This window comes from Glycine max, chromosome 8, assembly GCF_000004515.6.
Source record: "Glycine max cultivar Williams 82 chromosome 8, Glycine_max_v4.0, whole genome shotgun sequence".
Classification (NCBI taxonomy): Eukaryota; Viridiplantae; Streptophyta; class Magnoliopsida; order Fabales; family Fabaceae; genus Glycine; species Glycine max.
In genome coordinates this window covers 13,658,300-13,685,989 of record NC_038244.2, presented here as the reverse complement: position 1 = coordinate 13,685,989, position 27,690 = coordinate 13,658,300, and the positions used below count along the sequence as shown (strand labels likewise).

Genomic DNA, 27,690 nt, shown 5'->3' with positions numbered 1-27,690 from the left:
AAAGAACTGGTTACCAAGTGATGAAAGAAGATAGCCTACCACTGTAGTGAAGAAAAAGACACATATGGATCCTGAATGTAGTGCAAACAGAGAAAACTGACTCTTTATTTTAAATTTGATTTTTTATTTAAACTTATTTATTTTATAATTAATATATAGCAGTATAATTAAAACAAAAAAGTCACGTGACATTGAAAATTGTTACATGCATATGACTTGATGTCTTTCAAATAATATGACTTCAATTTAATAAAACATTTCAAAATTAAACAATCATATTATAATAATTTGTTTTTTATTTTTATATTATTTTTTTACTAATAAACTACCCATATCAGTCTCTTTCCATATTTTTTTTTATAAATAGTCAAACCCTTCCCGAAAGTGTTATTCGCCAATAAATTATTTCCTCAAACATGAAAAATATAAATTCAGTCATTGAATTTACAAAAAGTATAACAAATTAGTTCTAATATTAAATTTGTGAGATTATTTTATTATTAAATTATAATGTTCAACGATCAATTTAACGATAAATTATATTTTTCGAGGACTGATTTAACATTAAATTACAAAGTTTAGGAATCAAATTGTTAGTAAATTATTCGTAAAATTAATTTGTTATACGTTTTATATATTTATGGATTAAATTTAAATTTTTAATTTGTCGCGCAAAATTAATTTTTTAGAGTTTCACACTTTAAGAAACAAATTTGACTATTTTTTTGTTCGAAATTCAAAACATCAATTACTGAATTTGCTGTTTTAAATAAAATAAAAAAATGTGAGTCTGGGAGACTTTTCTAATAAACTGCAGTCTTATCCAAAAGTTGGCCAAAATGTCAAAGGTCAAGATAGTTACAACATGCACTACGAGTGTTGAGCTAACGAGTTTGCAGCGTGTCTGATTGCGGTTGTTATAAAGAAATTTTGCATATGTGAAAAGCAAACATAATTTTTTCCGTTAAATAAAGTGGTTTTATTGATGTGAACCGTTATGGTTTCTAATTGCAATAATGGTCCATGTGATTAGTTACCTTCCACAAAGTACAAAAAGATCAACAAGATACAAAATTCCGTCACATAAATACATTTTGCTGTCCCTTAGGACACAAATATCCTTATTAGCGTAGACAAATACAAAATTAATCTGCTAAAGAAAATAACAAAAGACAGAGAGAACAAGCTCAAATCCATAAAGTACTGCAGGGATGTTCAATCAGAGACAACAATCCAGGGCACAGCAACAGCACAAGCCCGCACAACTGCAAGAAAAACAAAGTACATGCTTTTCAGAAATCAAAACATGATGAGATGATGTAAAGTGCTATTGATTAATGAATTAAAATAACATTTTTTTTTATCGGTAAGAATCAAAGATATTATTAAAATTTATAACAATTCATGTATTCTTGGGTCAATTAAATTAGATCTTTTTACAAAAAAATGCCTTAATTATTTAGACGAAGTAAGATTTTGGATATAAATTAACTGACCATCCCTTCCAGAAGCCATCACCCCTGGTAGTGGTTTTGACAGGAACATTTTGTTGGGAAGGAAGATCATCCTTAGTGGGATAACCTACAGGTGGTGGTGGAGCTGCTAGGTTGCTCTGAGCCCCTGCTGGATATGCAGTCACTGCTGGAAAATACAACACCACTTAGATATAATTTATGTACAATATTTTCTTATGCTCCTTTTCAATTGTAAATTATATTTTTTATCCATAAATATTATTGGTTATGGGAGAAAGAAAAAAAGAAAAAGTCACGAGAGTTTAATTTTTTCTGTTAACAAAAATTAAATATTCTAATAACTAATATTTATCAATTAAAAAAATTATCATCATTAACTTTTTTGTTAGTAGGAATTTAAACTTATAATTTCTCTTTCCTTTTTCTTCCTTCACTACTAATAAAATCTTTAATCATAAACTATTGTGCATAATAAATTTCTTAACTTTAATAATAATCATCCTTTAAGTTCCGTCAAAACTGATTTTTAACTGATGAATTGCATAAAATCTTTTATACTGTGTATATCCATTGAATTCTAATTTAAGTGATAAATATATATCTTCCTATAGAAATTTATAATTCTAGCTTTGAATATAAAACATGGATTTGTAATTAAACACCCAAATATGATCAACCCATCCATTAATTCTATGATATAAAACATGCATATTTGGTATGAAACTGAGAAAGAATTTTTCCAAATGATGGAGATCAATTATGATGAAGGAATATTGATAATTATCCAGTATAAAAAATATATATATATACACGAGAGACTTACCAGGAGATTGTTGTTGGTGATTCATCGTTAGAACTTAGATGATTTTTTTTTTGTAGGTAGAGAAAAGAGAGTGTGGGATTAGCTGATTGTGGTAAGCATCGGAAGATGATGTGTATATAAATAGATTTTTAGGACAGCTGCCATGACCTTATGGAATAAAATAAAGAAAAACGCGTTTTAGGTGTGACTAAGAAAGAAAGAGACGGAGCAAAAGACTAGAGAAGGTGCAAGGATTTAATATTTGATTTAAGTGGCAAATGTCTACTTTTAAAATAATTTTTAAGAATAAATAATTATTTTTAAGGTTAATCCCTTAACTTTTTCACATTCATATTTTTAGCCTTAAATTTTTTAAAAATAAATCTTGGTTCCTCCGTTAATTTTCTATCAGTATTTTTAGTTCCTTAATTTTTTTTTTCATTTCTAATCCCTTGTTTTTTATATTTTGAATTAATTTTGAACAATAAAAATAAATGAAGAACTAAAAATAAGTAAAAAAAATTGAGGAACAAAAATGCTCACCAAAAATTAATGGAAGACTAAAAGTTGTCAAATAAATTTTGAAAGATTAAAAATTAGAATACGAAGAAGTTTAGGAACTAAATTCTTAATTAACTTTACATTGTTATTCAACCACAAATTGTATATTTCATTTGTCTCTAATTATAAGATCTTTTTTAAAAATTTGTTTGTCATTTTTTATAAGATCATTTTTTCATTTTTAGATGCGTTAACTATTTTTTCCTACATACTTTTACTTAATTATTATTTTTCCAAAAATTATTAAGAAATAATTAAGTATATAAAGAAATAAGAAAATGATAGTATAAATAATTGGCAGATTTAATGTGGTTCACTATCAACTATTTTTCTTAAGAAAAGTGAATTAGTTGAAAGTGTTACATAATTAAGAACAAAGAATAGAGTATATGATAAATTTATTAACTTTTAAACTCTCTTTGTTTCATAACAGTTGATATTTAATGTTTTTTCACACAAGAAAAGTAAGTATTTCAAAAAATAATATTTATTAGGAGACAGTTTTACTAAAATTTCATTTTTTTTCTTTCTTAATTTTAATATATGTATTATTAAGTCTTTCAAAATAACAATATTTATCCTAGAATAAAATATTTAAATATCTCATTAAAAAGTGACTCCGTCAATCTAATTTTTTTTTCAAAGGTTAAAATTACTTTCATTTTGACAAGACTAACCCAATCCAATGGTAAGTGAAAACCAAAACAAATTTTAAGAAAAAAAATTATTACTTTTAATAAAAACTATAATTTGGGCTTCTTGTGCTAACATATAAATGTGGTTTTTTTACAATGTATGAGATCTTTATTGTTTTTATAGAAACTACAAACAATTAAAAAATTGTGGGCCTAAACTTGAGTTTCAACTATTTTACACATGGGACGGAGAGACTAATAACTAGTTTAAAGGTCATAGTGGTAGTCATTTTTTATTGTTTGAGAATGTAAAACTTTTTATATTGACAATATATTATCATTAAACTTTTTAAATAGTATAAAAAAATTACACTACTCCCATCTAATTAAAGATTATTTTATACGACAAGTGTTAGATTTTATAACAATTATATTAAAAATCATATTTAATATAATTTGTGATTAGTTGAAAGTATACAAAATTTTACACTTAAATTTAGTAATTATGAAAATTAAAATCATAAAAATTAATGTAAAAATAATTTTTATTTCTATTTTTATACAATCACAAAAGGAAGGTTGACCTTACGTTTTATATAAACCTTTTTTTAATCAAAATGAATTACTTTGTAAAACTAATTATCAAAGTAGATGTTTTTTAAAAACTATTATCTGTTATGGGTGATTTTTGTCATATAGGATGCAAAAGTATCACCTTATATTTTTTGTTAATCATATAGCAAGAGGTGTCATTAACTTCATCCCTGTCAAGTATTCAGTATATGTCAAACCAATACTAAATACATATTTAATGACTAGATTTTATGTCACATTTTGACTCATCCACCAATGTTAAATACTTGATGGAGCATGTTAGAATAACGTCTGACAAACAAAACAAAAATATATAATACGTCACTCAAAAACATATCCTACATCCTACATAACAAAAATCATTTATGACAAGTAAATAATTTTATAAAACACCCACTTTCATAATTAATTTTATAAAATAATTCATTTTTGGTAAAAAGTGCCCTTATATATCTATTCCAATTTCCGCCTCTAATCAACTTTTTTTATAAAAAAAACTAATAAAAAATATGATCCCATATATGATAGAGTAAAAAAAAAAACGTGAACTTGGGTGGGGCCTAAAATGCGGAGCAGCCTTGGAACGACGCCGTATTTGCTTCACAACCCACAACTGTTCCGTCTGCGCATATGATAAGTGCCAATTTGGCAATTATGTCTTAGGAAATGAAAACAATTAAAATGAAAACTATGATAGTATGATTCACCCACAAAAGAAAAATAAAGTGAAATGAAAAATAAAAAAACAGTTAATATCGTAATAAAAATCAAAGTATTAAACAGATCATTCATACTTTCTTTTTTTAGTTATTAATAATTAATTTAATGAAAACATAATAAATTCTTCTGTTAACAAAACCAGTCTTGTAAAACATGCATCTTTTGAAATATATCTTATATTTTAGTTATTAATAGTTATAACACATTTTTGAAAGAGACTTATGGATAAGGTCTATCCAAATCTTCTTGTTAATTAGGTAGTGTCTTAGGAAAGTTGTTAACGGGGACCCCACGTGTTGATAAGTTAATAGAGTAGTAATATTTTTTTATTTCTTAAATATATACACTAAAAGCTTTAACTTTTAAAAACAAGTTATTATCGTTGGGTTAGTGACAAGTTACTTAAATTATTCCAGTAAAAAAATGTAACGTAAATAATTCATGTGAAACCATAAATTAAAACTTGTTTAACCAATATATTGTTGTTTTAAATGAAACTGAACTCAGATTCTTTAATAAAATAAAAAATAATAATTAGCACTAGCTTATCGATATTAATACCATTATAATAAAAAGAAGATGCCTTCGTTTTATTTCTTTTTTCTTTCTGTGGTAATATAACACTTGATAATGTGCGTAAAATATTTTTTGTGTGTAGTTGACGCACGTCATTTTAAATTGTGTTGAACTTTGAATACAATAAGTTCAAAGAGAACCTTCCTTACCCGAGAAGACATTTCTTCCTTCAAAAGGAAGCATCCACCCTTTTGACTTTGTGTGACGTGCCTAGTATTGAAAAAGGAAAATCCTATTTGTAAGCAGCTTTTGTCATAAGCGCACGACAAGTGATTTTTTGAATTTTCCTATTACATATTTTTTAATTGATATTTATTTTAAAAAATTAATGATATGACCGGGCAGAATAATGATAGGATCTTGCTACTAATATTTTTATAAGATTTAGGTCTCTTTGGATACGCAGTTTGGTAAAGATTTTATTAAAGAGTAATTAAATATAACCAATAAGATTTAGGTCTCTTTAGTTATTGATTAAATTAGTTTTTTAGTCCTCTAATTTATTATTTAAGTTTAATTTAATTTTTTAATTTAAATCGTAAAAAAAATCATATTTTATAAAGTTGTTTTAAAATCGTCATTAAGTAAATGTTAAATGACTACAAAATGCATATTTTTTTTTAAAAAAATGTTTTTTAAAATTAGAGGACCAATTGAACCTTAAAAAAAATTAGAGAATCAAATTGATTCAGTTTTAAAAATTAGATAATCTAATTAAACAAAAAAAATTAAAGGACCAAATTGAATTTAAAAAATAAATTAATATTTACCTTAGATATAAAACAATTATATAAGTATTTATGTATAAGTTGTTTTTATAATAAAAAAGGATAGAGTTAAATTATTTTTATATAAGCAATAATACGTTTCATAAGCTATCCTTAAAGAGTTTATTAAAATCAGTTGAAAACAGTTTACCAAATATCATAAGTTCTTTCAAACATGTCCACAAATGCTTATTTCATAAGGTAAGTTGTTTACAAGTTTTTTTAAAATATATACACAAGTGTTTGCGTCATAAGAAAAATTAAAAAAATAGTTAGGTAAAAAATTGTCTCTTATAATTTTGTCCAAACTATGATTTATAGATATTTTAACAAAAAATCAAAGAAACAAACCAAAACCATTAATGGTCAAATGTAATGTTACATTTCAAAGACCAATGGCTGACAAATCAAGTTGCTATGCTGATAAGCCTAGTGGCTGTGGCCCAGATACGCTATTACTAGGGGAGGCTACAATTATTCTGCATGCTATGTATCAAATATATTCAATCTATACTTTGTAAATTAATTGAATCAAACCCTTTTTCTTTTCTTTTTGGTCTAACTTTTTTTTTCTTTTCTTGAAGTGACTTTTTGGTCCAATTTAAACCAAAACATTTCACTAGTTCCTTTTGCTCTATACAGGAAATTCCAATGTTTACCATTTTTTTTTAATTATAAAGTGGGTCAAATTGTGAGTGCTTAAATAATGTTAAAATGCATTTTTGTTAAGTACTGAAAATAATTGTGAAGGGAATCTAAATAATTGTGACTTCTGAACCTAAGGATTTGTTGTCAAATTAACTGTAAAAAATAATCTAGATAAAATAATTAAATACTGTTCAATTTCATAAACCTAGAGCTTGGTGTTGGTTTTATTGACGCAAATAGTGATCGAAAAACACTAAAGAGATAATTATATATTATATACAATATATTTTGAGTACTGAAAGATCGAGTTTTTTTTTAAGGTTATGATTGCATTATAATTATAATTATGTCTATGTCCTTTTATAGTTGGTCTCAAGCCCGAATTAAGGAGAGTTGTGTTAAGCCTTCAACAGTCAATGCAAAACTCGTTATACTTATCATGGATTATTCATCACAAATTTCATTGTTATATATAATTGAATTACTTACCTTTTAATAAAAAAAGAATTTCTTGGTTGTATATGCTAATGCTAGGTTGTTATTCGGAAGTAACGCATTGTATCATCTGGATATAGTGTCAAATGAGCAAGAATCGCTACATCGACGTCCAAGGCAGTGTTAAATGAGCAAGGGTCCTCATTTTTTTTGGACAAATATGGGTAAAGAATCTAGTTCAAAAGTGTTGGATCATATCTGCTATGTGGAATATTGGTACTTTTGACAAGTAAGTCTATAGAGGTGGTGGATACCGTGATTTGGAGAAGGATTAACATTATGTGCGTACAAAGGGTTAAATGGATTGGAGAAAAAAGCCAAGGAGATGGATACTACAGGTTTTAAGCTTTGGTACACGAAAAAAGTCAGAGGAAAGAATGGAGAAGGTGTTATGATGGACAAGGTTTGGAAAGAAAGTGTGGTGGATGAAAAAAATTGGAGACAAAATCTTAGCCTTAAAATTAATGGTGGCACAAGAGACTTTCAATGTCACCAACTTATAAAAGTGGAAGCTCAAGATCGCAGACTGATTTCTTTTTGGTGAGAAGTGCTGACAAAAGGGTCTGTAAGGATTACAAGGTGACCCCAAGATAGAGTCTAACTACACAACATAAGGTTTTGATTCTTGATGTTTAGTTCAAAAAGCATATGCGGAAAAGCAGACAAGTTACAAATCCAAGGATGAATTGAATGGGCATAACCTTTCTATGGCCAATGTTTTGTGTAATTTTGTCAAAATATCATAATCGAACACATGGCGTAAAATGTGTCATCTTTCTATAGTCCAATTTTTATTTCTAGATATTCAAGAAGCCACATTAATAACAGATGAAGTCAATATTGACTAATTTCAACATGGCCATGCATTTCAGTATCTTCCTCTATTAAAGGGATCCAAAGATATCACTCTTGTTATGTAAAAGGGATGAATCCCTTCTAGATTGCTCACATTCCTTTCCATGACTCGTATGCCAAATCACCAACTTTTATGATCACCTTATTACAGGTGATGTTTAAATGGTATTAAAGCATACAACTTATGTAAAAACTGTAGTGACTTCAGATCAAAAGACTACATACACCATGGTCACTTTGAAAAGCGCTTGTGACATAGTATTTTATGTAGCATTCTTGTGTTCCAGCCACAGCATCAATCCATTTTCAGCAATTTAAGTATTGAACCATAAAAGAAAAATGACTATGTGGGCTCAATTGGGCTCAGCATTTCATGTCATACAATGTGGTTGTAGCCTAGCTACTATTCTTGCACCCTTCAGAAGATAGTCATCTATGCTAAATTATTATTCATACAACACAATTGTCGGGTTACAAGCAGAGGCTAACAAACTGTTATTTTCTTTCTTTTGATTGTGATCAGTGGCCTGAAGTTCAGTAATATATATCTTGTCCGAATATACTATGCTATTAGTCAATCAGCATGAGGCATGTTTATTATGTCTATCCATTGTAACCACAAATGTACCATTACTATTTTGATAAGAGTTTAAGGGCCGGCAAGGCAGGACATATGAATGAATAGTTTACTGCCATCCTCTTGGAGAAGTGTAACCCAGCCAGCGAAAGAAGAAAGTAGGGATACCCGAAATCATATATTGAAAAATCGAACTATTATCTGCTCCCTTGTTGAAAACAGACTCCGTGGAGGCATCAACTTTGGCCCTGAGAATGCTATTCTCCCTTTTGAGCTGTAAAATTACATGTGCAACAAAATATATATTTTATATAATTCATACAACATTTGTTTAGACATTTTAACAACAGATTTCCTTTTTCCTATCTCTATTAGTATTTACCACATTAATCATGTTTCTCACATCTTTCTCTTATCATAATCAGATAAATTATCATTTTTTAAAAGTAAATAATTATATGTTTATAAAATTAAACAAAAGATTAAGTAATTAAGTTGATAATTTCTCTATTCTTTTTTTTTTTGTCATTTCATTCTTTAACCAACACGTAGGGATAATCTTGCAAACAAAAAGGCCCTGAAAGTTTGAAAGTGACTGACTGAGACAGTATTATCTACAGTGAGAGAAAGATTGTAGCACATTTTTCTCATTCTTACCTCATCAGCAGTAGCCGTGAGCTTCTCCACGGATGTTTGTAATGAGGATATTATCTGCAAGGTAAGGTCTTCTATGTCTGACTCTTCTTCCACTGATGGAGGTTCAAAGAGAATGCCCTCTTGTATTAATAATTCCTCTAGTAACTTGACATCTTCAACGTTCAATTTTTCCCTCAACTGTATTAACACAAGTCTTATTAGTTATTACGAATTCTAATTTACAAAAGGATTCTATAACAATATTCTCACCTTGTTCAAAATTCTAGCACTTGACTCGTCGCCAGATGGAGAAGGAGAAGCAGCACTGGAACTTGTGTCGCATTTTTCTTCACTGTAATTGATACGAGGAGACTCCTTTATATGTTTCGCCCTGCAAACAGCTTTCAACATAATATTCCACAAAGAAGCAAGGATTGCCAGTAGAAGTGTAAAACAAATAAAAAATCTCAATTGCAATTTGCAAATGAAGCTCGATACGATAGAATATGAGGCCGAGGTAATTTTTCATGGATAACATACCTTGCACCGAAACGAAGTGTGGACAGACTCTCGGATGCATTAAAAGCGCTGGGGGAGCAACAACAGAGTAGTGCAGTTCTAGCATTTCCTCCCTGCGAATAAGAAATACCATGCATGCATGTTCAATAGAAAGTGAGGCTAAAGCAAAAGTTGAGAGAATTTTTATTTATTTTAATGGCGATGATTTGAATGATTATATATATAAAGGGGGGAGGGGGGGACTAACAAGTGCATCCTGAAGAATTCGAGTGAGCTTGGAATCACGATAAGGGATATGGCTTGCTTTTCCTTGCAAACCACACGTAAGAGAATTGATTACATTCCCAAGTGCAGACAAGGATTTGTTTATGGTCTTAGCTTCTTCTAGAACTCTTCCCCCAGCACCTGTTTTCTCCACTTTCTCTGACCCAGCCAAGTCCACTAGAATTAGTTTCCCGGACCTCGTCCTGGTCATAGTCTCAAAGTGTTTAACAATGATTCATAAGCAGTACCACAGAGATTTAGGGAGATGCAAGACCTTTTATCTCTGGAAAAAAATTCTTGCTGAATTGTGAATATATAAATGCAGTGACTTCTGCTGCTGGCCACGTTCATTTCTACATGTTTTGTTTAGGAAGGTTGTAGAGGGCAAGTGACCTTCCTACCACTACTTTTCCTCCCTCAAGAAAAGAGGGAATTTACTCTAATCTATTACTACATCCTGTCCAAAGTTTTGATGTCTAAGGCTAATATACGGCTATTAAAAAATATTTAATATTATCCATAAGCTATAAAAACATAAAATAAAAACACTGATTTTGATATCATTATAAGATTAAGAGTCAAAGCAGGATACGGGTCTCACCAACTGCCCGATTAGCTATTCCCCTCTACATATTTGAGAACAGAATTAGAAGCCTAAATTTATTGTAAAATAAAACCAAACAATGCTATTCAGCTTGCTTCTTTCTTACAGATAGGCTTTGCAATGCTTCAGCGGGGTCCAGTACAGTGATCTGAAGGAAAAACAGGGGTCCTGTTAGTACTATATGACGTTAATTGAATAAGAATCTCCAACTAGTGTTTTTTTTCTTCTTTTCAGTAAAACAAATATCTTCTAGCATATAAGGAAAGGGAAACTTTTAAAGTTGCATATAAAAATACAAATGATTCATTATACTCTACTTGCTGAATCAGCTCAAGGAGTGCCTCATCCAATGCTCTTATGTTGTTACCTAAAGAAGTTAGGCCTTAGATAATTTGACTTAAAACACACGTGCATGTATGTACATGAGCTTACTGTTGGATTGGCCAAAAGTTATAACTAAAGGAAACAGTGCAACTTTATTTTATTAATGTTTTCCAGGATAACCTCAAGCTTAAAGGGCTATACCAATTACAACTTACAAGCATCATCAATCAAAATGTGAAGTACACAAAATAAGGATACAACCTACTTCCTTGAAGTTTTTCAAATCGGCATCGAGCAAGGGGTTACTTTTTTCACTAGGGTCATGGGTGAAAACTGAAGACATTCAGCCCAAAACCCAAATAAAGGCAACAATACCCCCCTCCTCCCTCTTCCCGCTAGGGTTCAAAAGTAGAAGTAAACTCATGATTCTTTGATACCACTTGTTAAATCAACTTTTATCATTAGACCAAAATTTATAATTAATAGTAAAGCTACAATTTTATTTCCTCAAAACTTCTTATAATCACGTTAAGTTTAAGAGATTACAATCATCATAAGCATAGGCCAGACTATTAAGTTTATGAATCCTAAGAAAAATGCTAACAGGTAAAGCCAACTCCTACGTTTTTGAATGTCAGTCATTGTCAGTACATAAGTCGAATTCAAGTTTCAAAATTGAAATTTTACATCTTAGTACTTGTACATAAGACCATATGCCTAATTGTGAACAACAAAGTAACTTCAGAATGAAAAAGAATAATCGGAATGCATTGAGATAATATGCAGCTAACCTCTGTAACACCAGGTAGAATTATTCCTCGTGATTTAATCTCCTTAATTTGTATATTATCTTTTGATAAATCAAATAGGTCCCTATATAAGAAGATAGAGTTATTTTGAAGATTCATCAAAATTCAAATTCACATCAAAATTAGCTTCTCGAACGAAGAAATTTGTCAATCAGAAACCAATGGAATATGCTCTAAGTACCTATATAGGGACAAACATACTTGCTTTTTCTATGCATACCTTACTTTTTCCATGTAGATTTCAACCTGGAAAAATCATAAACAGAATCAGAAAAATAATTTACTCTAACCTGATGATTTTGCCAGTCATGTGTGGTTTTAATTAGTTACTCTGTACCATTGACAATTTAATTGAATATGTCTTTTCTTTATCCAAAGAATTTATGGAATCAAAAAGTCCTTCTACAACTCTTGGAAGCAGCCCCTTGTTCTGTTCTTCACATTCAAGTATTCCAGGACCCTGCTTCGGAGAAGTAGTTATTTATGTTTCTGTATATCAAGTTTTAAAAGATCATTTTAGAATACTTTTAATATGATAATTTCCAACCTCCATACTATATGTCTTTCCAGCTCCAGTCTGCAATTGATTGTAGAAAAACGAAACATGTAATCAATTAGGATCCAAAGAAATGTAAGTTTAACAGCATTGTAGATGTTGCAAATTCTCTTAGCTAAATATTTAGAAGGGAGATGTCTAGTTCTTTAATCATGCGCTCTTCCCTTAATTACTTCCAGATTAGCTAGTATTGAAGTCAAAACGGATACACCGTGAAATAACAATTCAAAAGGTATGTATGTATGTATGTGTGTATGTGTGTAAGTTCAACTAAAAGAAGCAAAAAACTTATATCAAACGGGGACACGTTATGATATCTTACTTGGCCATAAGTGATTACTGTCCCATTGAATGCATCAACAACAACATCTGTTTCATTCATGGGAATACATATAAAATGTAAAGCGTGATCTCAATAAAAAAACAAATCTATAGTTAAGGCAAGTATCATTTTCCCCATTTTCAAAGTTAAGAAACATTCCAAATTTTTTTCTCAAAAAAAGAAACATTCCAGATTTTTTTTTCAATGCAATGCAATTAGTGAAAGCTTCCTTAATTTGGAAAAGGCATGTACTAGCATTAAACAAACTATAAGGATAAAAAAATTCAAATAACCGAAGTAGATGCACTACTTCGTAAGGAAGAAAAAGCCATTCAAATTAAGGAAGATTCCAATAATTGATTGTATTGCATTAACATATAAAACTGTAGTGAGAATTCAGTAGTTGTACCTCTTACTATGGGAAGAGCTAGGAATTGATAGACATCAGCTTGCTCAGATTTTTCATAGAACACTCTATCAAAGCTAAACACAAATTCTTCATCCTTCTCATCCTGACCGAAATTAATTCAAAATTATGATTCAATTAAGTGGTGAAGTTCACAGCTCTTAAGTATATAATGAACAAAAACAGAAACTAATAGATGCTTAATCTGACACATGAAAACCTTGCAAATGAAAGTTTCGGTGTCTATGTTCCGAATGCAGCCAGAGTCATTGCCATTTTGCTTCTCTTTTGAGTTCGAAGGTCTAAAGCGCGCGCACACGGTAATGCTCGACATGATATTTCACTGCAAACAGTACTTCGCTGCAATTTTTTATTTAAACCTGCCGATAGAAGAGATGTAAATTTATACAGGAAATGCGAAAGCAGAAAAAGATTTAATTAAAAGCTAGCTGAAAATTTAAAACAGATCTACATTGTTTTCCTGATAACATCGCTCTAATGTTCAACAATATCTTGAAGCTTCCTAGTTCCTAAATAGAAGTTTCAGATCGAATCAGAAATAAATTTGAAAGTACATCTACAAATTCACTTGTTCGGAAGTTGAATTATCGCGGTTAAGCTTAAGCACGAGGCAATCTTCGCTCAAACCATTAACGATAATATCGAAGCTTCCTAGTTCCTAGGTAGAATTTTCAGATCGAATCAGAAATAAATTTGAAAATACGTTAACGAGTTCACTTGTTATGAAGTTGAATTGTCGTGATTAAGCATGATGCAATCTTCTCTCAAACTCAAACGCAATGCGTTAATGATAATCTCGCAGTGTAGTTAGAAGCATTTTTCTTCTTACATTTTTTTTCTCGGAAGGGAGAAGGAGAGAGAACCACCTTACCGAAAGAGCTTGCTCGTGGCGAAATGAAGTTCGCGTGATCCTTGTTGGCGGGAAACAAAATAAGGCAAAATATATTTATATCTGTTCGTTCCTTTTGGTGGGTTGAGACTTGAAATTTGAAAGAGAAACAAAAGAATTGATGGAAGTTAAATGGGCCTGTGTTAGAAGCCCAATTATTGGAGTTATCACACTACAGCGAAACCTATCTTGTGGACCAAAAACTACATCACCCTCTCTGTCTATGTTTAATTATTTAGTTTAGAAAATAAAAATTTTGAATTAATAATCTTTGTACGTGGAACATGGCCCAATACCTACTCAGAAGTGGATGACCAATGTTTCTGTTAGTCAGTATAATTTTGTATTGGTTAATTTATCTAAGTTCTAGGCTGCAAACTTGAACCCTCTTTTCTTAGGAGTCCAATGCGCAAAGTCCATTCTCATTTCAATTGGTTTTGTCAATCAAAATTATTTTGTGCATGTATATAATATCTACTAAAGATACTAGTTACCTAAGCTAATATTGATTTATTTGCTTATTCCATATTTTGTATGACAATGTAACTTTTGTTAAAGGATCATTGTCTCCTGTTGTATCACAATAGAGGAAATACTGCACACCCAAAATCCATTCATGTCAAAGGCCTTATCGTCAACACATTTAAGTTTTCAACTTAATATAATTTTATTCAGTTAAAAGATCTCAATATATAATATATCTTATTAAAAATTGAAATATGTAATAGATATTTCGGTCATGACAAACAGTAAATATGTATCCCATTATATGTGTACCTCAATATATAATAAATATTTCTATAAAATTTGATTTAATATATAAAACATTTTTGTGTGTCAAAACTATATGTCAAACTATTTTAAAAAAATAAAAATATATAACGGAAATAAGATTCTATTACACGATGCATAATGGACTTTCAATTTCATTTTAAAATTTTGTTTGGAACAATATGTACAACAAATTACAAAAGTGAGATTTTATTATACACTGTCTAATAGAATTATACTTTTGTTATATACAATGTCTCCCAATATAATAAAATCATAATTTTGTTGTGTATTGTAAAGAAAAATAATTTTTAAACTTTGAATGATGAGAGGGATTAATAGTAAATTACATTAATGCGAATAACAACTCCCAAAACGAAGCCTTCACCTACTTTTTAGTGAAGTTTTTTTTTTTCTGGTCTAGTATATCATTATTTCTTAAAACCCAACCCAACATTTTTTTAGCTTTGGGGTGACGGAATTTTTAATCACAAAGGTGGAGTCCAAGAATGATATAGCCGAACCCTTGGAATCTTTTTTGGCATGCAAACCTATTGAAATAGAAGAATTACAAAGCCACCGTCATATTTTCTGTCAAGAAGTCACGTAGAACCAAATATACTGACTATTGCACGTAAACTTGATGAAGAAAAATCAACAAAATTAAAATTCTTTTACTTTGAGCATTTGAAATTGTTTTATGTTTGCTTCAATTGCCTGTTATAGGGGAATGCATAATAGAACAATTATCATTTTCATATTTTGCTTTCATAATATTTTGAGAGTTTAATAAATATGTAATTATTTGTTGTTATTAAAAGTTTATACAACGCCAATTAATTTGAAATTATGTTTGATATGAATTTTAAAATAATTATTATCAAAATCAATAAATTTATTATAAATAATGATTTTAGGAGTTATAAAATTAGCTTCTCTACTAAATAAAAGAAAATATATTGTCATTTGTAATTTTTTTACTATATTTTCTTTTTCTCAACCAAACATTCTATTAATAATATCCTCTGATTCAACCTTAAATAAGGTGTTTTTTTATATATATATAAAAAAAAGAATACATAGCAAATGAAGTGAAAAATATAAGAAAAAAACTGCTAATGTGCATCTACACAAATACAGGATTTGATCAACATTTAGCCTCTTGTAGTGCTTATGCCACAAGATAGTGTATTTGTTTTATGATAAGACTTAAATATAGTATTAAACGTATTTTTATTCTATTTTTTCATTGAAATTGAATTCTAACCAATCTTCACTAACCTTTAGTGTCGGCTTTTGTTTTATAAATTACTAAAATAACTCCATTTTTTCATCAAAATAATAATATAAAAAACATTTATAACACTTCACCTAAATTTGTATTCCACTTATTATAGTTATTTCATCAATTTGCACTCGAACTTGACAAATCCAAATTTAACTCCTTTTTATCCAAGCTCTGATACACTTACCTACCCTACTAACAACAATATGTTGGTTGAAACTTCTATTTCTTCTCACATGGTTGCACTATTGATCCTCTTTACCTATCCAGATAATTTTTTAGTAGCAGTACTATATATAACTTACAAGACTTTTTGCAATGATCAATGTTATTAAAGGGTGGGTTTTCCCAATGGAACCCAAAAAAATATTAGACAATAAATATTGTAGGGAAACTTCACTATCGCAAAAGGGTCAAGAAATTAGTATAGACAACTCCTCTTTCCTCTAATTGCAACTGCAAACTCATAATCCTCACCAGCAAATGTGGTTCCTCTAGAATAAGCATATTTTCTTGAATACAATGTGTGAGAGCTGAAACAATAAATGTGAAATGACCTGTCGTATTGTGGGGGAAGGAGAATCACATTAATGCACATGGAATTATGAAATCTGACAAAAAAAACAGAAAAAATTAGGCCTTGTATTGGGAAATGTATTCTTCAGTTTGAGGTCAGGGATTTGGCCAAGTATTCACGTATAAGTATTCATTCCCATTGACCACGTCTAAGCTTCACTTGCCAAAATCTTTCACTTTCACTTTCATTGGCACATCCCCGTTATTCAATTTTGGTAGTTTTTCATTTCACGGGAATTGAATTCTGATAGTGAAGTTACATGCTGCTCTGAATAAGGAAGTGCTAGAGATAGAAGTGGAAGATCATAAGAGTTAAATTATAAAATGTTTACATGTTTGGTTTGGTTTAATTTTTAAAATAAAAAAATTAATATTCCTTGGGTTAAGTTTTTACTCGAATTACTATTATCTAGATCTTACTAGAAATTAATAATGTATTTAGATACACAGCACAAGAATAAATTCTACTGGACTCCATAAAATTATGATAACATCATAAAAAAAACTATTTATTATTATGTCTTTACTATAAAAATAATTGATTTTTTTTTTGCCATTAAGCTAATATAAATATTCTATATAAAACAAACATATATGATGTAAGTGACTAATTAAGTATGTGTTTGGATAGGGATATAATCGATTTTGAGACCAAAATTTGTGATGTGATCGTGAATTTTGAAAAACAAGTATGTATTGTTGTTATTTAAAACAAGTATGTATTGTTGTTATTTAAGCATAAGAATAGTCACAATTTTTTTCATCCTGTTGTCACTCTAAACATGTAGTAAATGAAAGTTTATAAAAAAATATATTTATATTACAAGTAAAGATAGGAAAACAATCAAGTGGTACTTCAACTTTGCTTAAAAGGGGGTCCACACAAAGATCGACCCTACGGATGAGTGCATGCAATTTCTCTGAAATTCACTCCTTCCAACCTAACGGTCAATTTTTTTTATTGGCCATAGATAGATGTAAAGCTACCCTCTTTCAAGAATCCGGAGCACAAGTAAGGTATGTTTCCAATACAAGATATAATGATAGCTCAACACACACAGACCCATTTCAGAAAGAAAAAAAAAAAAAAACTATGCCTACAGTTTGATATAAAATACAAATTTAATAATTATGTATTAACAGTATAAAGTTACATAACAGTTCGATCATAATTCGTATTAACATAATTTTTAAAATAATTATTATAATAATTATAAAATTTATTATTATAAATAATGAGGTATGATTAAATGATGGTATAATTTTTTTTATATATCAGTGTATAATATTTTTTCTAAAAATAATACTAATAATTAAAGAAAACTTCGTAAAACCAAAACAATAAAACAAAAGAAAAAGAGAAGCGTTCTTTCACCTCCACTTTGTCATGCAGAAGATCCTCCCTCATTAATTATCAACCTTTGTTTTTTTTCTACCTCTCTCTCACACACACTCTGACTGACAGAGAGAAAGTGAGAGATAGAGGCTTGACATGTTCAAAGATTAGTTTTTATATGCTTGTGTTGTGGAGGTGATAAATGAGATTCCCAAATAAAGAAAACAAAGGCCATGGAGAAAGTATAGGAGATTCTCTCAATGCAAGAGTTAGAAACGGGGTGGAGATCACATGTAGAATATCAAAAACTTTAGGTTGAATGGAGAAAAAGAGAAAAATAAAAAGGATCACATATTAAAGAAACTATTTTCACAAGTCAAGATGCAAAAGATTTTCCCTTGAAAGAAGGGCAAGCACAAACACACATAATATATCCCTTATTATTATTATCCATCATCCTCCACTAAAGTAATTACTAGTACTAATCAAAATGTAGTTGTTTTGTGACCCCTCTTTCTTTTTCTCCCCCAACTTTTTTATTACATTTTTTTTCTCTTTGGTGTTTTCTCTCACCCTTTTCATATTCATTTCGTTGGTAGTTAAAATAAAGTAGGGTCAATAAGGTTGGGAGTATCTATGTGCAATAATGGAGCTACAATATTGAAAGAGAAATGTGAAGAGAGTTGACAAGGTGGAATCAATCTAGCAGCTACTTCTCATCTACTCATCTTCCCAATGGATTCTTTATCTGTCTAATTCGTCTCACTTTTTCAAGAAACTTGACAAGGTTGGCAGTTAGTTATTGTTTAAACCTCAAATTCTTTGGTTAATTAATTGGGTTAAGTTGAATGTTCTCTTACTTTCCGTCTTATTAATGCCGAGGGCCATACCATACTTCAAGGATAAAATAAATAAAGGTTATAAATTTTTATATCATGAAAAAAGATGGCCCTCCATATGCAATAATAATTTCTTTTTCTGCCAAGATCCTGATGTAATAATTCATGTTACTTCATGATCAAGTCCCATTCGTTTCCATAATTCATAATAATATAACCAAGTTAATGTCCCTAGCTTTTTTATATGCACATTTTCTAATCCAACATTAAGCTATCGGGAATATCGAGGACTAGAAAAAAGAAAGGCCAATTTGCCATATATGAACAATGGCATTGTTTCTCTGTCTGTACGGCATGCCTGCTTTATGCAGCTTACTTTTACTTTAAAATAAGGTTAAGGTTTCAATATATATATATTTTTTATTTTTAGAAATTTTACTAGTAAGAATATTTAAATGCATTTTTATTATACACTAATAATAATATGATATTTGTGTAAACATGTCACATTGGAGATTATTTTAAAGTAATGTATGACATTTCATGATTACATGATTAGATGCATGTTTTGTCATTTTTATTTGATAATAGACATCACTTTTAAATTTTAATATATAAACTAAAAAATTATTGGAAGGAAATGATATTAATTATATCATATTTTTAGAAATTAAAATCACACATTTTATCCTAAACTTAATTATCTATTTATTTAATACAATCATACCCTTGTGAGTCCATGTTAATCATATTTAATTATGTCATATTATTATAAGGCTAAACTCCACAATTCCTCCGCAACGTTCTAACTAAAATTTGCATTTAAAAACTAAATCAACAACTTGGGGAATCCTTGGTTGGCACTGCCATTAATTTCATTTGCCTTTGTAGTTTTAATTTTTTTTTCATGGATTGATCAGTTAATATTGACCTGGGAATAAAATTCTGGCCATGCTTCCTCGTTGGCACTTGCAGAAGAGATTCAAGTATTTGTTATTTCTTTTTTGTCTCCTAAAAGCTAGCTAGCATGTCCAAGATTTGGATATGTAAACAAATATAAAATGTTTAAAGTAAAAAATATGCTAAAAAAAAGAAGAAAATCTACAATAACATTGTATGCTTTTATTTTGTTTGAGATCATTATGTAGGAAATTGAATATCGTTGCAGCTCCTCCTTGCCCCTTATGTCACTCATAATAAGAAATAATAATCATAATAAAAGCATATATGCAGATAAACTATTTTAGACAAACAACATCTCTATGTCTCGTTGTAATGATATTGCCCAAGTAATGAGAAAAAATGTTTTATATTTTTATTGATTAATAATTATAAAAATATCATTATTTTTATTTTAATAATTTGTATAATAAATTGTGAAATATTAAAATATTATTTTTATTATTCATATGAAACCTTTTGAAATAAGACAACATCAAAATCATATAAAATTTTATAATCGTTAATAAAAATAAAAACATATTTTCAGTTTTTTGAGATATTATACGTATTTATTTTATTCAATACTTTATTTTTTTTATAACAATGATTTATTATTTAATATTAAGAACATATAAATAAACACGAAATATTTTCTTTAAAGAAATCACATATGTATAGACTTTGAAGTCAGATTTGTGTTAGAATCAAAAGTATATTTAAGTTTTATATTGAGATTCTATCACAAGAAAATAATAAATATTATAAATTTATTTATGATCTCAACAATAAATATTTTTTGCTTTTACGTGGGAAGACAAAAAAAAAATCATATTGATCGACACAGAGAGAAATAAGTAATCAATTTATATTAGATACATTAATTTCAAATTTTCATCTGAAGTGATACGTTGAACTTTTTCTTGGGAGGGGGAATCAAGATATATACGGTAGAGTTTTTATTAATGCATTTATTTTGTATTTGTGTGTCGCATGTGTGAATATGTTAATTAATTACATGAAGTTAAAGGTATTCAATGTTCTAGAAATATAAAATGTATTTAGCATTAAAAAATTAAGAATATTATTAAGCTAATTGATTACTTACGAGGATTCAAATTTTCTTTTCAAGCATCAAAACGCCCCATGCATATATGTTAGTTGGTATCTTTTCATGTCGAAGGTAAATCATGAACTTCGACATGATTTTATGCGCACTTGAAAAAGAAAATGGCAGCTTACTCAAACAGTAATGAGATAGATAACTTCCTAAAAATATTGTATACCTTAAATAAAATAGACACGCATACTTTATATAACATTTCATTAACACTGTATTCAAACTTCAAAGTATATACCGTCTATCCTTCATTTGTTACCACTAATTCTTCAACAGAAAGATTAATTTTTAGAAGAATGTTATTCCTTTCCTTTCGGGTTAAACCTTAGCGGCTAAGTTTGTCCAAATTGTGAACTCAACCACTGCATGTGTGTGTCAATTCTAGCTCACCTTACTTTTAAGTTGTTTCCTTAGGGTTTTGGCAAGTCTTGTTGATAAGTAATAAGTAATGAAGAGAATGAACAGCTAAATTGTAACATGTGTAAAGTTTTGAATAAATTCTGACATGAAATTTTATTGAAAAGGAAGGACACATGTCACACGATTTGTATCACATGAGAGTCAAGAAAAACACATGGTTGAGGAGGAAGAACATATTGTTAAAGGATTTCGCATATTAGGGATATGATGAAGGTAATCTTCTCTTTGCTGTCTCTTCCTCTCTGAAATTCTGATTTTATTTTCCTCTTTCCTCTAAAATACTTTTCTGATTTGTTTAAACTTCAGTTGATCATCGTGAGTTATACTGTCATTATTCTGTAAAGATTGTTTGTCAATTCTTTTCTTTAACAGATTCTGCTTTGCTGTTTTTGAATATTATTAATTCAGTTTTATAATCGGAAAACTATATTGTTACGTTTCACAAATAATTATAAGTTCACAATTTTAATTTATCAATTATCATAAATTTTGGATCTTCAAAATGTAATTAATAAGCAATACATATTTTACTATTTATTCTAAATATTAATACCTTAAATAGAGACATAGGTACTGAACATGACTATATATGATAATAGGCAACTTTCATGGAAAAGTGACAACGTAATACACGCAACCACGCATGGAAACTAGCTAAACAATAATGGACTCAACACATTCATGTCTATCCACAACTTCGAAATTCTTGCCATGAATAGGTGGATATGGACAAAGTGTTGGATTCAGAGAAATGCATTATATGAAAGCATGGCAATCTCGAAATAATTAGACCTTACTAGAAGTTAGATTTTGAAGGAAATTTCAATGGAAGAAAGCCTACGCATAAAAAAAAAAAAAAAAAGATAAAGTCACGACCACATGACAAATTTGATATCCTCACAAAAGTTCAACATTAATTACTAGGAATTAATGCATACCCCCTTTTCCCCTTTTCATATTCGAAAAAGATGTGTATTCTCACTTTGATTTTAGAATTTTGTCACATATTTGAAGCCCATCAAAATATATTGTTTATATTCAATGCATTGTTTCTATTTTTAATAAAAAAATACTTTGAAATTTTTTTCCCATTTAAAATTAAGACGTAACGCAAATTTGAACCAAAAAAAATTAAGGAGAAAGAATTAATATAAGAAAAAAATGTCTAAATGTTTATAATTTGTTTGAATGGAATTCTTTTGACAAATTTTACGTTTCTAGAGTCCAAGGTTGGTCATAAACAAACAAACAAACAAAAAAGAGTCCAGATACAAGGTTAGGGGAAATATAAGTTCTAGATTCAAATGAAAATGTCTTTGGAGTTATTTTTCTGTTTCTTTTTAATTGTTTATTTCAGGAAGAAAAAAAAATGGTTTTCTTATTTATATTAAAAATTGAATATTATCAGATGCATCACCATCATAGTTATACCCTTATTTTTATTCATTTTATGCACACATCGAAGAAGAGACGGAATTAATGATAGAAGAAATATATATAAATGATAAGTAAATTATTAATAAAAGAGACAATAAATAAAGCCGTGATTTTTTTTTTTCAATTCACCCAAAAAAAAAAACTTCACAACTATACCATTATTTTTATTTATTTATGCATATGTCAAAGAAGAGAGAGAAGCCGCGTGTTAGAAGAAATATTAGAGTAATAAATGAGAGATAAATTCATTAATAAGAGAGACACTAGATAAAGCTAAAGATAAATACTACTCCGTATTACGTTAAGAAGTTAGAAAAAAAAAATACTTTTATCATCGTCATAATTATACCCTTATTTTAATTTGTTCTATGCAAGAAGAAAGAGAAAAACAATAGAAGAAACATACTAGTGTTAAATTTTTCCGAATGATAAAAAAAGTATATTAGAGTAATAAATGAGAGATAAATTAATTAATAAGATAGACAAAACTACAATGGAAGTATATTAGAGTAATTTTATTTTATATTCTATTTATACTTTTTTTTACAGAAAACTTATTTACACTTCTAAGTACTACAATATGTTATAAGTAATTACTTTTTTTTTTACAAAAATAAATAATTACTTTTAAACATCGATAGTTAGGTAAATCTAACAGTATTTATATAATATTTGAGCCGAAAGAATTCATTATCTTTGAGAATTGGATTAATTGTTTTCTATATTCAAACAGTATTTAATATTTGAGCCTGAACAATTCATTATCTTTGAGAAATACTCTAGATATTAATATCGTCTAAGTTCCTTGCCAATTAAAACACTCTTTCAATGATTTATATAGCTGTATTAAAACTGAGTAGAAATACTGTCATAAAAAACTCAAAATTCAACTTATAAAGTACTCTTAAACTCAAATACGTATATGAAAAAAAAATCATCAATTGTGAATAAAAATAAACAAATTCTATCCACTCTCTATCTTATTTGATGATATTACTAGTATTTTAAAATAACATTTATTTAATTGAGATTTGTTCAATAATATTTTTTATTCTTGATAGTACTAGATTCTAATGAAGGATAATATTTGGAAAAAGATAATTAATAAAATTAAATAATATTAGCCAATTTTCTTAATTAATACATAAATGAATTAATTTTACTTATTTTGAGTTAACCCTCTTAAGTTGCTTCACATCAGCAACTTAAATTCATTCATTTAATAACAGTGCAAGTTTTTTCCGAAGTTGATTTTCTCATTTCACGCTTCATTAGTGATAATCAATGAAATGGGAGCTAGTAATAATGGAGTATACTAATAAACAAGGCACGGTGGAATCAAGAGCGTTGAAACATGTAACTTTTGAGGGCTGCGATTTTCCAAATGACATAAGAAGAAGGGGTGTGATTGTGGACCATAACGCACCCCAGAAAAAGGGGACACGTGGTGCAGAACATCGCAAGCAACAACGTTTCCCATGACTCAACAAACCAACCAACACAAACAAAACAAGAACCAATTTTTTTGAAACAAAAATAAAAATAAAAAACAAAGGAAACTGCCAAAAAGCCCTTCTTCTTCTCCTTAATCCACCGTACTCTCTCTTCCACGCTGGCATCTCGCACGTGCCCCCTTCTGTTGTTCCCCCACAACCCTGCCACACACGTGTCCATCCCCACTCCCCGGGCCCCATCACCTTCACGTTCTTCTTCCTTCCCCCAACACATCACAGAATAACAAAAATTAAAACAAAAAATATTCAAAATTAATAGTTGCCTACGTGGCTCCGTCTAGTCGGCAGGTATTACCTGGCACCGTTACTTATCTGATTCATTTAATTTAATTTTTACTATTGGTTAAAGTAAGATATAAATTAAATTAAATGATAATAAAAGTTTTACCAAAATGCCCTTGGAAAATCTCTATCTGGTCTAGTTGCTCGGGATTATTATTTATATAGACAAAAAGATCTCCTCTCACTGGAGCAATTGAACAAACAAACACTATCTTTACTCTTTTCTCTCCTTTTTTTAAAAAAAAAAAAATAATTATTGGGCTAACGTCTGGTCACATTTAATAATAATAATAATAATAAAATTTAATTTTAATAATATAATAAATCTAGTAATTAATAATGTGTGGGGAGGGAAACCCCCGAATAAACCCCACCATCCAGCCTTGCCACACCTATTTGCATGCCATTCTCACTTTCGTTTCCTTACACACTTGTTGTATTTTTCCTCCTCCCTTCTTTCTTTCCTCACCCATTGCTCTCTCTTCTCTCGTCCAAAAAAAAAAACACAAACCATTCTTATTAAGAATCACGCAAGAATCGCACAACAGAAAGTTAAACAACAACAACAACAACAACATCATATATATCTCAGATATATCATCATGGCCGTTGAGGCGCGCCATCTCAATCTCTTTCCCTCTCAATTCATACCCAACCGGTATATATCATTCCCCCTTCTTCTTCTCATCTTTCTTAATATTTCTTTTTTTGTTATTCACTCTTTTGTGGAATTTCTTAAATGATTATTATTCAGGGAAGTGATGAATTCTGTTGAGGCGAATATGAACATGTACAACAACACCACTCCGATGGGTGGTTACTCTTCGTTTCTGCCGTTATCTGGCGCCGTCACGGAGACGGTGCTTCCGTCCTCGGTTTTCAACAACCATTCTCTCGGTAACGCCGTGAAATCCGAAAGCGGCGTTACCTATAACAATAACAACAACCACCACCACCACCACATTAACAACGTTGTTATGACTCCCACGTCGAGAAAGCGTTCCCGAGATAACAGCAACAATTACGGTTACAACAACAACATCAACAACGATTCATTCTCGTTTCTCGGCCAAGACGTTTCTCTCCAGATCCAACAGCAGCAACTCGACATCGAGCACTTAATCATGCAACGCGTAAGTCTCGTTCATTCATTTGTAGTTTTTAAATATCGGTGGTGTTGTGGTTTTGTCACATTTGTTGATATCACGAACAAATGCGTCCGTAGTCTCAATTGCGGTCGCCGAGAGTTAAAAAATCTTGATTTTGCGACCGTTTTTTGAAACCTTGCATGTAATTTTATTTCATTGTGACTTGGTTTTTTTCATCTTCTGATTCTGATTATTTTTTTCTTTATTTTGTTCAGATGGAGAAGGTGAGAATGGAGATTGATGAAAAGAGGAAGAGGCAAGCGAGGAGGTTCATCGAGGCTATTGAAGTTGGAGTGATGAAGAAGCTGAAGGCGAAGGAAGAGGAAATAGAGAAAATCGGAAAACTGAATTGGGCGTTGGAAGAGAAAGTGAAGCATCTTTGCATGGAGAATCAGGTGTGGCGCAACTTAGCGGAAGCGAACGAAGCCACGGCAAATGCTCTACGCTGCAATTTGGAGCAAGTTTTGGCGCAGTGTGGCGGAATCGCGGCGGAGGAAGACCGCGGCGGCGCAACCGTGTGCGGCGGCGCGGAGATGGACGACGCGGAGTCCTGCTGCGGGAGCACAGAGGAGGACTGCGAAGGAAAGAAAGTGGGGTGGCGCACGTTAGCGGGGTGCGCAGGGGTGAAGGATAAGGACGAGGGGGGTGAGAGTAGTAATGGTAATGGGAGAATGTGCAGGAATTGTGGGAAGGAAGAGTCGTGCGTGCTGATTTTGCCGTGCCGGCATCTGTGTTTGTGTACTGCGTGTGGGTCTTCACTCCACATTTGTCCTATATGTAAATCCTTCAAGACTGCTAGTGTCCATGTTAACATGTCCTAATTTTTGGATAAAATAGGACTATCTAGGACCCTAATCAAAAAATCATCTCTCATCTCAACACAATCTCCAAAAGAAAAATATATCAATTTTTTATAAATTGGCAGATGATAAAAAAAAAAAAAAAGTTCACTTTGATCCTTCTGAATTCTCTATTCTTCTCTCCACTTTATGTTTTGTTTACTTGATTTAGTTGTTTTGTGCATTGGATGTTGTTACGACCTCAAATCTGAAAAGCACGTCAGGGTCTTGAGAGATTGTCCGATTAAGGTACACTTTATGTTCGGTTCATCATTATGGACTTGTTCTTACTTAAAGGCGTTTTGATGGGTTGTTTAAAATGACTCGTTTAATGCCAATTGCATTTCATCAAATTTGCATGTTGAGCTATTAATTAATTATTAATTAGTTAATCAAACATTAGGTTGATTGGATTGAAATTGATTTCAATTTTCTGAAGAGTTTCACTATTGTAGATGAAAAAAAGCACGTAAGAGGAGAGATTTTACTTATAAAAAAAAAAAGAATAAATAACAGAAACTTATCACTAGTGCTGTTGAATTAAAATTTCGGTTTTCTAATGTGAATTTTGAGTTTTTAACAAAGTAAAATATAGTGGGACCCGCGGTGGATCTACTAGATAATTTCCCGAATGGAGAAACTGGGAAAGAGGAAGGGGCGCGTGGGGACAGAAAGGGACAGGTCTGCGGCAAAAGCTGACACGTAGGACGCTCGTAAATGTCGCTGTTGTTTGAAGAGTGCCTGCAACGGCCATTTTCTAATTAAGAGCTCAGGCATTGGACCAAAGGCCAATACACATCGCACAACCCGACACGATAACCGGTGGTTCCCAACACCCCGCCAAAAATGTTATTTTTATTTATTAGATTATAAATAATTAAACTTTTCCTTTTTTTTTACTACAAAATAATATTTTTCTATAAATAAAGTAAAAACAGTGCAAAAAGTCTTGGTGAAGTTGTCATAATGGCGTGGAGAAGACGACGTTGTTTTGTTTTTATATGTTTGGAAATCACTTGAAAATCATAACTAAAAGTTATGAAATTAGCTTTTGAAACATACACAGATCATAGAAGTGTATGTTCGAAAATCACTTGAAAATACTTGAGACAAAGTACTTAAAAAAAAT

General features: G+C 30.1%; 3 protein-coding genes across 3 annotated transcripts; 1 reads left to right on the top strand and 2 right to left on the bottom strand.

The window, feature by feature from the left end:
- Nucleotides 1-955: 955 nt before the first annotated feature.
- Nucleotides 956-2,447, bottom strand: LOC100811198 (cysteine-rich and transmembrane domain-containing protein WIH1). Its single transcript, XM_026129645.2, has 3 exons — nucleotides 2,299-2,447; nucleotides 1,497-1,638; nucleotides 956-1,265 (listed from the first exon to the last, which is right to left on the bottom strand). Exons 1-3 carry the CDS (start codon nucleotides 2,321-2,323, stop codon nucleotides 1,220-1,222), a joined length of 213 nt encoding a protein of 70 aa, XP_025985430.1. The 5' UTR covers nucleotides 2,324-2,447; the 3' UTR covers nucleotides 956-1,219.
- A 5,880-nt stretch (nucleotides 2,448-8,327) lies between these two features.
- LOC100810299 (kinesin-like protein KIN-1) lies at nucleotides 8,328-14,124 on the bottom strand. The gene is made up of 16 exons (XM_041018241.1): nucleotides 14,033-14,124; nucleotides 13,366-13,525; nucleotides 13,149-13,251; nucleotides 12,740-12,786; nucleotides 12,409-12,438; nucleotides 12,199-12,321; nucleotides 12,082-12,107; nucleotides 11,844-11,925; nucleotides 10,835-10,876; nucleotides 10,717-10,750; nucleotides 10,399-10,477; nucleotides 10,108-10,327; nucleotides 9,882-9,973; nucleotides 9,612-9,732; nucleotides 9,363-9,539; nucleotides 8,328-8,979 (listed from the first exon to the last, which is right to left on the bottom strand). The coding sequence occupies exons 2-16, from the start codon at nucleotides 13,477-13,479 to the stop codon at nucleotides 8,815-8,817; spliced, it is 1,455 nt and encodes a 484-aa protein (XP_040874175.1). The 5' UTR covers nucleotides 13,480-13,525; nucleotides 14,033-14,124; the 3' UTR covers nucleotides 8,328-8,814.
- A 10,641-nt stretch (nucleotides 14,125-24,765) lies between these two features.
- Nucleotides 24,766-26,976, top strand: LOC100809593 (probable BOI-related E3 ubiquitin-protein ligase 3). The gene is made up of 3 exons (XM_006585353.4): nucleotides 24,766-25,232; nucleotides 25,329-25,707; nucleotides 25,938-26,976. Exons 1-3 carry the CDS (start codon nucleotides 25,177-25,179, stop codon nucleotides 26,541-26,543), a joined length of 1,041 nt encoding a protein of 346 aa, XP_006585416.2. The 5' UTR covers nucleotides 24,766-25,176; the 3' UTR covers nucleotides 26,544-26,976.
- Nucleotides 26,977-27,690: the final 714 nt, after the last annotated feature.

Bases quoted from the DNA above. Each gene is read 5' to 3' on its own strand.
- LOC100810299 (XM_041018241.1), bottom strand. From the start codon at position 13,479: ATGTCGAGCATTACCGTGTGCGCGCGCTTTAGACCTTCGAACTCAAAA. The intron at 9,733-9,881 runs GTATGTTATCCA...AGCTGTTTGCAG, and splicing joins ACACTTCGTTTCGGTGCAAG to GGCGAAACATATAAAGGAGT. The intron at 9,540-9,611 runs GTGAGAATATTG...GTGTTAATACAG, and splicing joins GTGCTAGAATTTTGAACAAG to TTGAGGGAAAAATTGAACGT.
- LOC100809593 (XM_006585353.4), top strand. From the start codon at position 25,177: ATGGCCGTTGAGGCGCGCCATCTCAATCTCTTTCCCTCTCAATTCATA. The intron at 25,233-25,328 runs GTATATATCATT...ATTATTATTCAG, and splicing joins TCTCAATTCATACCCAACCG to GGAAGTGATGAATTCTGTTG. The intron at 25,708-25,937 runs GTAAGTCTCGTT...TATTTTGTTCAG, and splicing joins AGCACTTAATCATGCAACGC to ATGGAGAAGGTGAGAATGGA.
- LOC100811198 (XM_026129645.2), bottom strand. From the start codon at position 2,323: ATGAATCACCAACAACAATCTCCTG. The intron at 1,639-2,298 runs GTAAGTCTCTCG...ATTTTCCAGCAG, and splicing joins TCACCAACAACAATCTCCTG to TGACTGCATATCCAGCAGGG. The intron at 1,266-1,496 runs GTCAGTTAATTT...TTTTTCTTGCAG, and splicing joins GATGGCTTCTGGAAGGGATG to TTGTGCGGGCTTGTGCTGTT.